Below are 15,609 nucleotides of genomic sequence, written 5' to 3' on the forward strand. Positions count from 1 at the left end.
AAGCTGAACTCTGACAAAACGGAAGTCCTCATCCTCGGCAACACCCCGTCCGCCTGGGACAACTCCTGGTGGCCCACGGCCCTCGGCACCGCACCGAACCCCACAGACCACTCCCGCAACCTCGGCTTCATCTTGGACCCCCTTCTCACCATGACCAAGCAAGTCAACGCCGTGTCCTCCGCCTGCTTCCTCACCCTCCGCAAGATCTTCCGCTGGATCCCCGCCGACACTAGAAAAACCGTGACCCACGCCCTCGTCACGAGCCGCCTGGACTACGGCAACACCCTCTACGCTGGGACCACCGCCAAACTCCAAAATCGCCTGCAACGCATTCAAAACGCCTCGGCCCGCCTCATCCTCGACGTACCCCGCAACAGCCACATCTCCGCACACCTGAGACACCTGTATTGGCTCCCAGTCAGCAAAAGGATCACCTTTCGACTTCTCACCCACGCACACAAAGCCCTCCACAACAAGGGACCGGAATACCTCAACCGACGCCTCAGCTTCTACGTCCCCACCCGCCTCCTCCGTTCCTCTGGCCTCGCGCTCGCTGCCGTCCCTCGCATCCGCCGCTCCACGGCGGGTGGGAGGTCTTTCTCCTTCCTGGCAGCCAAGACCTGGAACTCCCTCCCCACCAGCCTCAGGACCACTCCGCATTCCGGAGACTCCTAAAAACCTGCTTTTCGAGCAGCAGTAACCCCCCCCCCCCTTTCCCCTAGCGCCTTGAGACCCGCATGGGTGAGTAGCACGCTTTATAAATGTTGATTTGATTTGATTTGATTGGTCTATCCATGATTGGCATATTTTATTTACTGGTAAAGTCCCTAGTAAAGTGTACTAGAGGTGCCCAGGGCCTGTATATCAAATGATACTAGAGGGCCTGTAGCACTGATTGTGCCACCCACATAAGTAGCCCTGTAAACGTGGCTCAGAACTGCCACCGCAGTGTCTGTGTGTACAGTTTTAAACTGCCAATTCGACCTGGCAAGCTTACCCACTTGCCATGCCCAAACTTGCCCTTTTGGTACATGTAAGGCACCACTAAGGTAGGCCCTAGGTAGCTCTATGGGCAGGGTGCAGTGTATTTAAAATGTAGGACATGCACTGGTGTGTTTTATATTGTCCTAGCAGTGAAATACTGTAATCTTTCTGGAATCAAGAGGAACCTCTGCCCAGGAGAAGAGCTGAAGAGCTGGAGCAGGAGTACTGTCCCTTTGCTGTGTTGCTTTGCTGGACTGGTCTGCAGTTGCTGCTTCTGCCTGAAAAGTGTGCAAAGGGTGAATTTTGCTATGTGTCCTGCTTGAGAAAGTTCTCTAAGGGCTTGGAGTAGAGCTTGCCTCCTTTTGAAAGTCTCAGGGCTATCTAAGACTTCCGTTTCCTCTTCCTACAGCACTGGGAACTGTGTGTTTGTGCTGTTCAAGGAGAAAAACCACTGTGACGCCGTCAACGGCGCAGCTGGCCTGCACAGTGACCTGCTGACACTGCACGGAGCCGCACTGTCCCGCTTTACACTGCAACCCTGGTCTCACCAAAGCCGAAATCAGACGACTTCACCAAGCTGTGGCTCGCACCGCAACCTCTGGGCCCCGTACGCTGGCATCGCCTGCTCACACCGCAGCCTGGGCATCCCCGATGCCGCCGCTCCTGCTGACACTGGCAGCACTGCCTGCAGTGTGGCCTGTGGACCCGCTCATGCGGTACACAAAGCACAGTCCCGTCCAACACCGCAGCCCTGGTCCAACAACGCCAGCACCATTGACTCCAGTGTCGCCACCAGGCATCCCTGCCTGCACCATGGCCTGTAGACACCGCTCGTGAGGGTCACGAAGCACTGTCCCATCCCGCACCGCCGACTTGGGACCTGCAACAGCGCTTCAGCAACGATGACGCTGCTGCCGGCACCATGACCTTCTCACACCACATGTCGCACCGCCCCACTTCACACCGCAGCCCTGGTCTCACAGACGCTGCTGGATGCTGTGACCGAGTTGCTGCATGCACCGTGACCTGTGGGCACCACACGTTGCATCGTCCTGCTTCGCACTGCAGCCCTGACGCCATCCACGCCAGCGCTCCTGACTTCATCTGCCCGGAGTTCGATCTGCAATGCATGTGACTTCAAGGGCCCGACGACTCCCACACCAACTCCGGCGACGCCGCTCTCTGGAGCTCACTGCGAGGATCACAATGCCCAGCAATTCCAAAGGTACTGTTTTGCGGGTCTTCACAACACCATAGCTGGCCCGCAATGCCTCGGCTAGCGTGAACTGTTGGTTCTGTTGATCACTACGCCATGATAGCCCCAGGTGAAGCTATTGACTTCAAGGAACTGTGTTTTTGAGTAAATCTTGCAAAATTCATATCTTTAACACTTTATATTGGATTTTTATCATTTTGGTCTTGTTTTATACAGATAAATATTGGTTATTTTTCTAAAACTGGTGTGGTGTCCTTTTGTAGTGTTTTCACTTATGAATGTATGTTATGTGCAAATGCTTTACACATTGCTTCTGAGATAAGCCTGACTGCTTGTGCCAAGCTACCAAGGGGGTGAGCAGGGGTTATCTGAGCAGGTAGGTCCCTTATCCTGTATAGAGTGAGGGTCCCTAATTGGACAGGGTGCAAACCGACTGCCAACTAGAGACCCCATTTCTAACATCCTACATAGATCCATGCCAGATACATAGTAAATAACAAAATGGACTTATTAGTACACTCAGTGGTAATCCTAAAACCCAGGATTGTAGCTCCAGTGGGGGTATGTGAGGTGCTACACCCCTCTAATAAATGTATTTTCTGGTAATTAGTTGGGTTCAAGTGATTTCAGTTGGGTACAGTAAGGTGATTGTCGGCTTTTCACACACACAGACAAAAAAAAGCACACACACTCTCCCCCTCTGTCTGTTTTGAACGTCTTAAAAAATGTTTATGCTACAAAATATTGTGCTTTCTCTTACTTAGTCAGTACCCCTACCAAAACTGAATTTATCTCCCTTTCCACTGCCCCTTAAGCCCCTCACATACGGCCTGCTTGTTGTATAGTGTAGTTCAACATTATTTGCCAGTGTGACTGTTGGGAAATCTGAACCTCACACCCTCAACCCCCTTCAGTTTTACTGACACAGCTACGCCACTGCTAAAACCTGCCCAAGATTTGGTCCTCCTGGATCCAGGCAGGAAATCACCAATTTAGTAGGGAGGTGCTTAGGTTTTTTTTAGGTTACAACATGCAAAACTACTTTAGGAAGGAGAGAGAAAGGTGGCTGAGCTGTTGTTACTTGCATGACAGACAATGCAGTTTGACGATGGCTGTATTTACTATACTCTGGGGGGGGGGCGCACACCTAACTCTCACCTGCGTCTCGGCGGCAGATGGGGTGCCCCGGGCCACTTCCGCCTCAGGCTCTGAGGAAATGCTAAAGTAGGAAAACTCCTCCTGGCAGTGCCCTCCTGGCACCTCCGTGTGGTCCTCGGCTCCATCCTCCATCGTGGGCCTTCTCTCGCAGTAAGTGGCACAGCTCTGTCAAGGGACACAGAGGTGAGAGGTCAAGCGCATATTGAGTCTGGCGCATTGGAAAAGCATACATGACAAAAGACCTGATTCAGGCGGAAGACTCCCGATTTTGAAGCCAAAATTGCTTTCTTTTTTGGCAGTCTCTCCACTAACATTGCCTATACTTCAATGGAAGTCAATGGGGGGAATATATTCTCCCGATTATTATTTTTTTTTAATCTCTCACTTTCCTCTCCTAAATTGTTGACATGTTTGAAAGAGCTGTGTGAGCTGTGTCAACGCACCCACTCACACCGCCGGCCACATCCTAGACCCCATCTTCTCCACAAGCGACCACGTCTCCTTCAATCACACCACCAAACTCTACTGGACCGATCACCACTGCATCCACTTCACCTTCAAGAAACAAACCAAACACCACCAGTCCAAGCAACCACCCCGTCGTCGCTGGAGCAAAGTCACCGAAGACCAGTTGACCACCGCCCTAGCCCAGAAACCGCCCACTAACCCCACCGACCCTGACATCGCCACCCTCAACCTCAAGCTGTAGATCAAAAACTGCGCCAACCGCCTCGCACCACTCAAAAAACCCTCCACTAACCAAACCAACAGAAAAACCACCTGGTTCACCAACGACCTCCAAGCCTCCAAACGCAACTGCCGTAAACTCAAAAAGAAATGGCTCCACGAGCGCACACCCGACAATCACACTGCACTTAAGTACGCCACACGCAGGCATCACCAACTCCTCAGGCTAGCAAAAAGATCCTCCTTCAAAACCCGCCTGGAAAACAACGCACATGACTGCAAAGAACTTTTCAACATCGTGAAGGAGCTCTCCAACCCCAGCGCCTCCATCAACGACATCCCCCCTCTCCCAAGAACTGTGCGACGCCCTAGCCACTGCTTTCCACCGAAAGATCGCTGACATCCACGACAGCTTCAACACCCCTACTACCCCAAACTCACCAGCCTCCCCCTCCACGAACCCCACCTGCACCAACCGCCTGACCTCCTGGACCAGCATCAACGACGACGATACTCGCAAGACCATGAATTCCATCCACTCCGGAGCACCGTCTGACCAGTGCCCACAACACATATGCAACAAAGCAGACACAACCATCGCACCACACCTACGAAAGGTCATCAACTTCTCTTTCGAAACAGCAAAATTCCCGGAGAGCTGGAAACACGCAGAAATCAACGCCCTACTCAAAAAACCAAAGGCAGACCCCAAAGACCTGAAGAACTTCCGGCCCATCTCCCTGCTCCCATTTCCAGCTAAAGACATTGAGAAAATCATCAACACACAACTTACCCGATACCTCGAAGACAACAACATCCACGACCCCTCCCAGTCTGGATTCAGACGAAACCACAGCACCGAGACCGCTCTCCTCGCCGCCACAGACGACATCAGAAGCCAGCTCGACAATGGAGAAACATCAGCCCTCATCCTCCTAGACCTGTCAGCCGCCTTCGACACAGTCTGCCACCACACTCTGAAAATCCGCCTCCACCCAGCAGGGATCCAAGAGAAAGCTCTCGACTGGACCACATCCTTCCTCTCAGGAAGAACCCAGAGAGTCTGCCTCCCCCCTTTCCAATCCGAAGCCACCGACATCATCTGCACACGTACCCCAAGGCTCTTCCCTCAGCCCAACGCTGTCCAACATCTACATGGCTCCCCTCGCACAAGTGGCCCGCCAACACAACCTCAACATCACCTCCTACGCCGACGACACCCAACTCATCCTATCCCTCACCAAGGACCCTCACACCGCAAAAACCAACCTCCATGAAGGCCATCGCCGACTGGATGAAAAGCAGCCGGCTGAAACTGAACTCAGACAAAACGGAGGTCCTCCTCCGTGGGCCCACCCCCTCCGCCTGGGACGACTCATGGTGGCCAGCCTCGCTGAGTACCCCTCCAACACCAACTGACCACGCACGCAACCTTGGCTTCATCCTCGACTCATCCCTCTCCATGTCAAAACAGGTCAACGCCATCTCCTCCTCCTGCTACAACACCCTCCGCATGCTACGCAGAATCTACAAATGGATCCCAACCGAAACAAGAAAGACAGTAACTCAGGCCCTCGTCAGCAGCAGGCTCGACTACGGCAACTTAATCTACGCAGGCATCCCGACCAAACACCTACAGCGCCTCCAACGCATCCAAAACGCCTCCACCCGACTCATCCTCAACATCCCCCGCCGCAGCCACATCACCCCCCACCTGAGAGACCTGCACTGGCTCCCCGTCAACAAGAGGATCATCTTCAATCTCCTCACCCACGCACACAAGGCACTCCACAAAACCGGACCAGCCTACCTTAACAACAGACTCAGCTTCTACACCCCCACCAGGCAACACAGCTCTTCCAACCTCGCCTCCATCCCCTGCATCCGACGCAAATCCTCCGGCGGCAGATCTTTCTCCTACCTCAGCGCCAAGACCTGGAATACCCTCCCATCTGACCTCAGACAGATCCAGGCCCTGCTCACCTTCAGAAGACACCTCAAGACCTGGCTCTTCGACCAGTAGCAGCACCCCCCCCACCCTTTCTCTCCCCCCAGCGCCTTGAAACCCTCACGGGTATGTAGTGCGCTTTATAAATAGTCTGATTGATTGATTGATTGTGATTCAGTGCTAAATAACATGAAGTGATACATGTCGGGAGGTGCACTGGAGGGGCTGTGTGTCCGCACCAATGCTGGAACAGCATGGTGACTCCCACCATGCCTCAGGTGCTGCAGAGGAGCTGCCTTGACATCCTTCAAGTATGGACTCAACTTGGTTTAAATAGAATATCACTGAGCAGGTCCAGATGAGGTGTATCAGCAGAGCTGTGTGTGTTGCAGTACTGAATGACAAAGGTACAGCAGGAGTCAGTGGCACTGGTGGAGCTGTGTGGGACTGAGACATACCAGAGGAGTGCTTTGGGACGAGGTGTAAAGGTATGCGCCTCCGTCTGTGAAGGTTCAAACAGAGGCGCTGTAGGTGAGAATTGAGGGGCACAGGTGCAACCATGTCAAGTGAAATGGAACATATACAACAGGTGGTACAGCTTCTGCCCACAATTGAGGTGTGTCACCAGAGCTGTATGATGGGCCCACAATATCAACAGTTTGGTGCAGTGACAAAATTGAGTGAATGTGGCAGGACTGAAATAGTTTGGGATGTCACAGTTTCGGGATGAGGTGCACTGGCAGAAGTATGGGTGTATGGACTGAAATACCAGGGCTGCTATAGAGCTTGCCTTACAAAACATGTGTGGGCATCAGAACTGGAACAGTAGGCTGTGCTGCAGTTTTGAATTCAGGTGCACTGGAGAACTGCCTGGGGGGCCTCAGAACTCGAAAAACAGTTGATTCAGGTTAGAACTGGGATGCACTGCCCAGGACTGTGCGCAAAGCCCAGGACTTGAAACTTTCACCAAATGCCAAGTCACTTGGATTCACTCTGAACACTAATTTCACCCTTAAGGAACATACTGCTTAAAAAACAAAGACAGCCTGGTGTCAGCTCTCTCTTCTAAAGAAAATAAAATCATTTTTCTCAGACAGCAACATCAGAACTACTGTTGAAGACCTTGCACTGTCGCATGTGGAAGGTGGTGATGCCCTGCCCCATGGCCTCCTAGACTCCACAGTGGCACCCCTTAGGAGAATCTGACACTCTGCAGCATGGTCCCTGCAGGGCTGGAGGAAATATGATCACATCACCCCAATCCTGATGGAACTCCATTGGCTCCCCCTGCTGACCTGCACCAGCTTAAAAAGAAAGCACTGGCTATGCCACTAGGTCTGGCTTATGAATGAAAGTGCCTTCTGTATCATGAAGGATTTTGGTACTCAAAAATACATATACTCTATCATTCATCTTTGCACTCATGCATCCCTTCATCCATCCACTGACTCATTCTTGCATCCACCCTTTGACACAACAACAATAAACTCAACACAGACTCAACATCATATGCACAATAAATTAAAAGAATACAAGCAGAACAAAAGAAAACATGCTTCTGTCTAAACATGAGGGGCATATGCTTGCAATAACAAAAGTAAACAAAGCTAAGGGTGTTGATTTTGCAAAGATTTTGTAAATAGTCTATTGTTGGTTTAAAGTTTAAGAATGGCTGCCATTTAGAGGAACTGGCCAACCAGCCATGACATTGAAGCACACTCATTTTCAGGTGGATATAAACGTGATCAGAAGAAAGATGCAGTCATTCACAGGGCACGAGAGCCAATGACTGATGTGAACTGATCAATTACGCCATGCAGCTCGCTGTCATTGATAGAAGCATGGTGTAAATGACACTCAGGCAGACCAATGACAGACCAATTGCAGTGGTGACCCAAAGTATCTCTGTGTATCTATATTGATATGTATTTATTTATATGGATGTATGCATTATTTAACAGTTATTTTATTACAAGATCCTGGAAAACAGCTAAAAAGGGATGTTGGCAAGAATTATCACAGTGCAAGTTTTTTTTTGTCAGAGGCAGTAATCATTCCCAACAAAGATAATCCGCAACATTTCATGCAACAAAATTCCTATCTGTAAGCTTTAATAGAGAAAAATAAGAACCCTCCCTTAAAGACTATTGATTTTAACACATGCTTTTGATAATCAATATGTCAGGTCTAATGTGTTTATCATGACTTTTCATAGTAAACAGATTGGGCATATGGCAACAAAAGTATGTTTTTTCTAGTGAACCAATCAGTCCTGTGGCTTTTATCATTGGCTCATCACCATAACCACCCCAGCCCTCCTGCACTGAGCATAAGCCTCTCCACAAGGCAACCATTGGACATTCAGTCATAAAATTATAGTTGTCAAATCAAAATAGCATGTCTCCTGAGAAGACCTAACATGGATTCTTACTGTACAAATCTCCTATACCTATGTTTGGTCAGAGGGAGTAACCGGTACAAAAAGGTTTACCTACTATAGTAATCTTTGATATTCCATGTAACAAAATACCTATCCATTGGCTTTAATATAGAGTAATAATTTACCCTTAAATGCCTATTGACTCTAACATATGCTTTTCAGAATTAATATGTCAGGAAGACTGCCTTTCTCGTAACGTTTCATTATAAACATCCACACCTAATAACCTTCATCATTGGCTTGCTACCATGACCTAATGTGTTGGTAAACTTTCTCACATGGCAACCATCAGATATACTGTAATAAAGTTATAAATATGTAGAAAATACACTTGTCAGAGCAATACAAAATCCCTACGAATTGAGCCTATTAAGTATTACCAAAGTGCAATTTGTCTATCCACATGGTTTGTTCCAACACCAAAACCATTGTCTAATAGAGTAGTCTGTGCGATTCCATATAACAAAATATATGGCTAGCGTGTAACAACCCACCCTTAAAAAGATATTACATTTAACAAATTTTTTTGCAATAAGTTAGGCAACTTTGTGTAAAAACAGATCACATGTAAAGAATCTGATCTAACTTTTACCAGCAAACAAATAAGGCCTCTAGCCTTATCGTTGGCTTGTCACCATAACCAACTCAAGTCCATTATACTGAGCTGAAGCTTTCCACAAGGCAACCATCCAGCATAGAGTCATAAAAGTACAAATGCATACAAAATTACAACTGTCTCTCCTAAAAGAGCCTAATGACTGACTGCAGTGTGTTTATTCTATCCCCAGCTTTTAAGAGTGGATCACCAACACCAAAACACTTGCCTATTACGGTAATCCGTGAAATTCCATGTAGCAGAATACCTACTTAAAGGCTTTAGCATAGAGCAATTACAACCTATCCTTAATAAACTATTACCTTTAACACCTGCTTTTCACAATAAGTACTTCAGGCTGACTGGCTTTGTCATAATGTTTTATAATAAAGAGATCACAGCTAGAAAATCTGGCATGACCTTTCCCAGTGAACTGATAAAACATTTACCCTTGATATTTGCTTTATACCTACCGAACACCTGCCTGTTCAAGGGTGCATAAATTGGCAAACATCAAGCGTACAGTTAAAAATGACTAATATCCTAATATCTAAAAAAAAAAATACAGGTTGCAAAATGATATACAGCTACCCTCAATAGGTCGTAATAAGATTCATAACAGGAAAAAAAAACAGAGTTGGTAAGAGCAGGTGTCGAACGCAAACACCCTTGCCTACTAAGGTAACAAAATACAGGTCTGTTGCTTAAAACACTAGGTGATAAAAACTATTAAAGGCGTACGGGCTTTAACAGATGCTTTTCACAATTAATAAGCTAGACCAACTACCTTTCTCATAACATTTCATAATAAGCAAACCAGTCCTATGGTCCCAAACATAATATTCCCATTGCTCCAATGGACCCTATACCATGTCACTGTAAACAACTCAGGCCTACAGTTAGAACGTAAGCTTTTTCTACAAAGCAACCATCAGACACGGTGATAACATTAGAAAGGTATGCAAAGGTACAGTTGGCTAAACAAAATACAATCTGCCCTAACTAGGATTCTGATAGATCACACCTTCTGTGTGCATTGGTTGTCACACTGAGTGACCAACTTCAAATCTGTAGCATACCAGGGTAATCTGTGAGATCCTGTTTAACAGAATCCCTATCTGTAGTCTTTAATACAGAGAAACAATAACCCCCACTTAAATGCCAGTCGACTTTAACATATGCTTTTCGTAAAAAATGCACCAAGCCAAGTGCCTTTATCATAACATTTCCTTTTAAACAAATCAGGCCTATTCCCATGTGAAAACAGAACCGTACCCTGATATTCTGGACCAAACCCCAATAATCAAGATACCCCAAAATTTCTGATGACCTGAAAATTTACCTCAAGCAATTCTGCTCTAGACTAATCTTGTGTAAAAAGAAAAGGCATCCTCCTCGACATCAATTTATTGGAGCAGCATAAATAAGTTATTGGTACCACTTTATAACTGAGTTCTAGATCAGTAAGAAGTTAAAGGGATTTATTACAATAATCTAAAAATCAGACATTACAGAATAAATGCCATAAAGACTCAAATGCAGAGTTATACTGAGCTAAAACTAGAAATAATTTATGCCCTAAATAGGCATAAAGAACCAGAAAAAAAACACAGGCCATCTCTTGCAGCATCAATGAAAGTTAAAAGAAACTATGGCTCTTCCCAAAACCAGAGGTTCTTACACATTGGCCCTCATTACAAGTATGGCCATCTCAAGACCGCCACACTTGCGATGGAGATCAGACCGCCGCAGACAGGGCGGTCCAACTGCCCTATAACGACCGTGGCGGAGCCACCACGGTCCAACCACCGACACCGAGTCCCCATCCGCCAGCCTTTCCATGACGGTTTACACCACCTTGGAAAGGCTGGCAGAATGCGGGTGTCGGGGGGCCCTGGAGGCTCCAGCACTGCCCATGCACGTGGTATTGGCAGTGCACGGGTCCCCATGCACAGCCCCGTCGCGCATTCCACTGCCCGAATTACGGGCAGTGGAATGCGCAAAGGGGGCTCCTGCACCCGCCGCACTGCCACATTGCAACCGGCTCCATTATAGGCCGGCTGCAATGTTACGGCCCTGTTCCCCGCTGGCCCAGCGGGAAACTCAAAATAGGGCCGGCGGGGTTTAGCCCACAATGGCGGTGTAGTGCCGTTATGACTTTGGCGGGCAGCGGAACTCATAATGAGGCTGATAATTCTTGCATAGCAAATTAATAAAACAGCAAATTCATTGTAGAATGATTGCAAGTAACAACTCTCTCTGCAAATCAGAATAATATACATCACTACCTAAGTCACTATCTAAGTTCATAAGCACTAACTCACTTTTGTTGTATGCTTATATTTGAAGTGATATCATTTACTTTTAAAATTCATGTCATATTAAGAATATTTAAAACATTAATATTTTAATTTTTAAATTGATTACAACTGTTTTGGAAAACAAATTGGTTTCTCAAATCTACAATTAAGAGTACATTTGATCTAACATTACATTTTAGGAAATGTTTTGGAAAAAAAATGATTTAAAAATTCGAAATATAAAAGTACATAGATAAATATTAACTGTTCAATTGCTACACAATAACTTTAAACAACTAATAACTTTAAACAATAAAATTCAGTAAAATTACATTTTACATAGATTAAACACATATTTAATTTAACTGTTTTCATTTTTTCTATTTTGTATTTCGTTATCTTACAGTAGAAAATAGTTTACAAAATAAACATATTGCTACTGAAAATAAACATTATGAACACATTTCTTCAAAAATAGTTATTTCCATAATAACTCAATTAACTGTAAATTAATACACATCTATAAAATACATTAGAGGTCAATTGGGTCAAAGATACATTTCTTAAGAAGAGTCATGATCACTCCAGCTGTGGGGAAATATTGAAATAAACCTTCACTGGAGAGGAATTCATGATATTGAGAAAAAGGGGGGCAGTGTCTTTGCTGAAGGTATTTGGCAGTTTACCTGCAATGGGACTGTCTGTGTAAGAGGAGTGTTTCATTGATTTTATGATGTGTAATGTAGAATCCAGGCCTATTTCTTTAAATGTTGACCATTTTGGCGCTGCCGTGTCTGGAATGTAGAGCCAGTCTGGTGTGCAGGAGGTATTTTTGATTTCATTGTAATTTTTTTCATTCTTTCCAGCAAATGTGTTAGCAATGGCCTTAGGGGTTTCAATGATGAGCCAAGCAGACCTGACCCTTGTAGGAGTGTTTATAGGGTCACTGATCCCAAAACAACATTTTCTGCATGTTTTCTCTAAAAAGTGGCTTAAAAGCCACAAACATTTCAGGCATTTGAGGCCAGACGCACAAAGCTTTTTTCTGGTCACGAACGGCCCGATTTGTAGAATCGGACCGTTTGCAATTGGAAAAATACTTTTTCTAATGTACAAAAGGCAAAATGTGATTTGGTAACTTGTTACTAAATTGCATTTGACATTTGTGTTTCTGTATTTGGAAGGGGCGTGTTTAGGGCGCCCCTTTCAAATACGGAATCGGTATGGAATGTATTACTTTTTTGTGAATGAATTCCAGTCGCAAAAAAGTAATACTTTACCACCAGTTTAAAAATGGTGGTAACCCATTTGCAAAGGAGAAAACCCCTTTCCCTTTGAGAATTTCAATTATAATATTTTTTAAGAGCAGGCAGCGGTCCCATCGACCACTGCCTACTCTTCAGAAATGAAAATGCAAAGTTTAATTTATTCATTTTAGACTCATCCTATGCATTTAAAAAAAAAAAGATTGCTTTATTAAAAAGCAGTCACAGACCTGGTGGTCTGCTGATCTCAGTAGGCCACCAACCCTGGGATGGTGGAGATTCATAATGGGTCGCACATTAATATACATGAGGTAGGTCTATTTGTGACTCACATAATAAAACTCAAAAGAGTTTTTATACATTAGGAATACCGATTTCCTAATTGTAATTCAGATAGAATCGCAATTAGGAAATCGGCATTCCTCATTTTAGAACATCTGCCCCCCAAATAGGTAATTTCACACAGTGAATACTTTTTTCAAAATGTTTATAGCATTGTTCTTCCCTTCTGCATGCCACTCGATTTCATGTTTCTATTATGCATATGTCTAATTAGATTCTCAGTCATTAGATACTCTACACAGATCTCACAATATGAGTCCTTGGGCAACAGAGCCAGACAGTTCCCACAGGCTCACACAGTAGTGCAGACACTCAGATAAGGAGGAACTTCCAGGTCCAGACAGCAGACAAGTTTCACCAATCTTAAAAGTGTAGGCCTCAAGCAGCAGTCATGATAATTGAATGATGAAATGCCTCCCCACAAGACGTAATGTAACAGGAATAGCAGCAATTGCCTTCAAGGAAATAACATCAGCATTATGTCTCCTGACCTTGACATCATTATCACTCAAATGTTAGCTTTGAAAATATGTTGAAAAGCCCAAGTCTCTCAAAACACATGTTCTTCTTTTAAGTATAAGTTTTTCATTTGGGACTGAACAACAGTATTCTGATTTAATTGCCCAAATATCACCATAACATGACAGGGATTCCCAACATTTTGCCAAATACTATACAAATAAGTCAAGAATACCCACAATATGTGCCACTATGCCAGGGCTCGCATTGACAGATTAAACATTTGTGAAGCGCACAGACCCTCCAAAATGGAATGTCCTTGCCCTGACTGAAACTGGAAACGAGAAGGTGGTCCAACAAAGAAATTGGAAAAAGTTGTGTGTTCAAGTGCTTGTGGAAACTGAGCAAGTTATTTTCTGCACGGAGCTCAGATGGCAACTCATCCCAAGCCTTAGCTGTCACCAAAGGAGAAGAACGACCATCCAATCTGACCTTTCTGTATCTAGGTAGAGACACAAAACCAAGATGCGGAACAAATAGCACATGCTGGATTGTACAGACAGAAAAGGAAAGATGTAATTGTTAGAAGGGAAGATAAAAACAGCTTTGTGAAAAGACATAGGTGCTGATTATGATTTTTGCGGTAATTACCACCTACCGCCGTGGTGACGGCCTCCAGCATATCACCGCGGCAGCAACCATCCGTCCACCAGATTATGAGCACTACCTGACTTCCGCCACAATAAGGGCGAAAATCCAGCAGTATTCATACTGGCGGACGGTGGTGACCTGGCCCTACTACCACCAGCACCGTCTGCCAGTAGAACGCTGCCAGACATATTTTGAGCTGAAATACGGCCTGGCGGTGTTCTGCTAGCCGGGCGCTGCTGGCGGTAGCAGCGCCTCTTCCCGTTCCCTGCCGGAAGACCTCCTCGCCAAACAAGTCGGGCTTCCGAGAGGGGAGGAGGGTGGGTAGTGTTGTGTGAATGCATCTGTGTCTGTTGTGTTGTATGCTTGGTTGAATGCGTATGGGTGAATGCATGTAAGAATGGTGAAGTGAGTGCATGTATGCATGTCAGTGTGCCTGTGTGTAACAATGTGTGAGATTATGTCTGGACGAATGCGTGTATGCCAATGAATGCGTGTGTGGTTGTGGGGTGCAGGTGTGTGGTGTCTGCGTGTGTGTGCATTTAGGGCGAGGTGGGGGGTGAATGCATGTATCGGCAGGGGTGAGGGGGTGTTTGAATCAGGGGCTAGGGATAGGTGTTTGGATGGAGGGGTGTCAGGTGTGTGTTGTGGGGGTGGGGGAGCTGGCTACCAGTGATAGGGAAGGAATTCCCTGTCACTAGTAGGGCCTACCGCCATGGTTTTCGTGGCGTTGCTAATGTCACGGAAACCATGGCGGTAGGCAGGCTCATAATGCTGCCGCCAGTCCTCTGTGGGCCGCAGGGTCGGAGATTGATATCTCCGGCCTGGTGGCTCTTACCGCCATGTGCAGAAGTGGCAGGTTGGCTGCAGCCAACCTGCCACACTCATAATGTGGCAGTATGTACCGCCAGCCTGTTGGCGGTACTACCGCCACATTAACCCTGTCGGTCAAAAGACCGCCAGGGTTAAAATTAGGGCCATAGAGCCTCAAATAGGCTGCATTTAGACTGCTTTAGCTGGTGAAGTCAAATGGGAATAGATAGAAGACTGCTTATTCAGTTCCAAAACCAAACACAAAGTCCCATTTTGAACTGACTGAAGGTTTTGGGTCCGATAGCGAAAAAAGGCCTATGGGCAGCGTGTTGCAGTAATCTAATCTAGAGATTATTAGAGTCTGCCAAAGATTTCCTGAAGGAAGAGGGCTAGATGCAGCAGTACTAATGATGCTTAGTAAGCCCGAACAAATAGACGTCAAGATGTTTATGTGAATCTCGAAAGAGAGAAGATGTCAGATATTACCACCAGATTTTTTGTGCATTGAGCCGTTGTCGGAAGAGGGCTGAAAATATCAGCCCACCAACAGGAGTCCATAATATGGGGTTGCCAGAAGAGAGCACCTCTGTCTAGCCAGCATTCAAAATTAGAGTGTTGACTCTCATCCAGGAGGGAACTTCCCAATGCAGTAAAGATATTGTTCATGAGATGATCACCAACTAATCTGAGGATGATTTGTGTATTACAAGCATAGGCGAAGAACGTTAGTCGAAAGGAGTCTAGGAAATCTGCC

The 15,609-nt window shown here is 46.1% G+C and overlaps 1 protein-coding gene across 2 annotated transcripts in view; it reads right to left on the minus strand.

Moving 5' to 3' along the window:
• GPSM3 (G protein signaling modulator 3) overlaps window positions 1-15,609 on the minus strand; it is an 85,992-nt gene that overhangs the window by 55,171 nt on the left and 15,212 nt on the right. For both annotated transcript variants that reach the window (XM_069237256.1, XM_069237257.1), the window contains exon 2: window positions 3,359-3,523. In XM_069237256.1, the coding sequence (XP_069093357.1) occupies window positions 3,359-3,490 (132 nt within the window). In that variant the 5' untranslated portion in view covers window positions 3,491-3,523. The remainder of the gene's footprint in view (window positions 1-3,358; window positions 3,524-15,609) is intronic.

This window comes from Pleurodeles waltl, chromosome 6 (genome assembly GCF_031143425.1).
Source record: "Pleurodeles waltl isolate 20211129_DDA chromosome 6, aPleWal1.hap1.20221129, whole genome shotgun sequence".
Taxonomy (NCBI): domain Eukaryota; kingdom Metazoa; phylum Chordata; class Amphibia; order Caudata; family Salamandridae; genus Pleurodeles; species Pleurodeles waltl.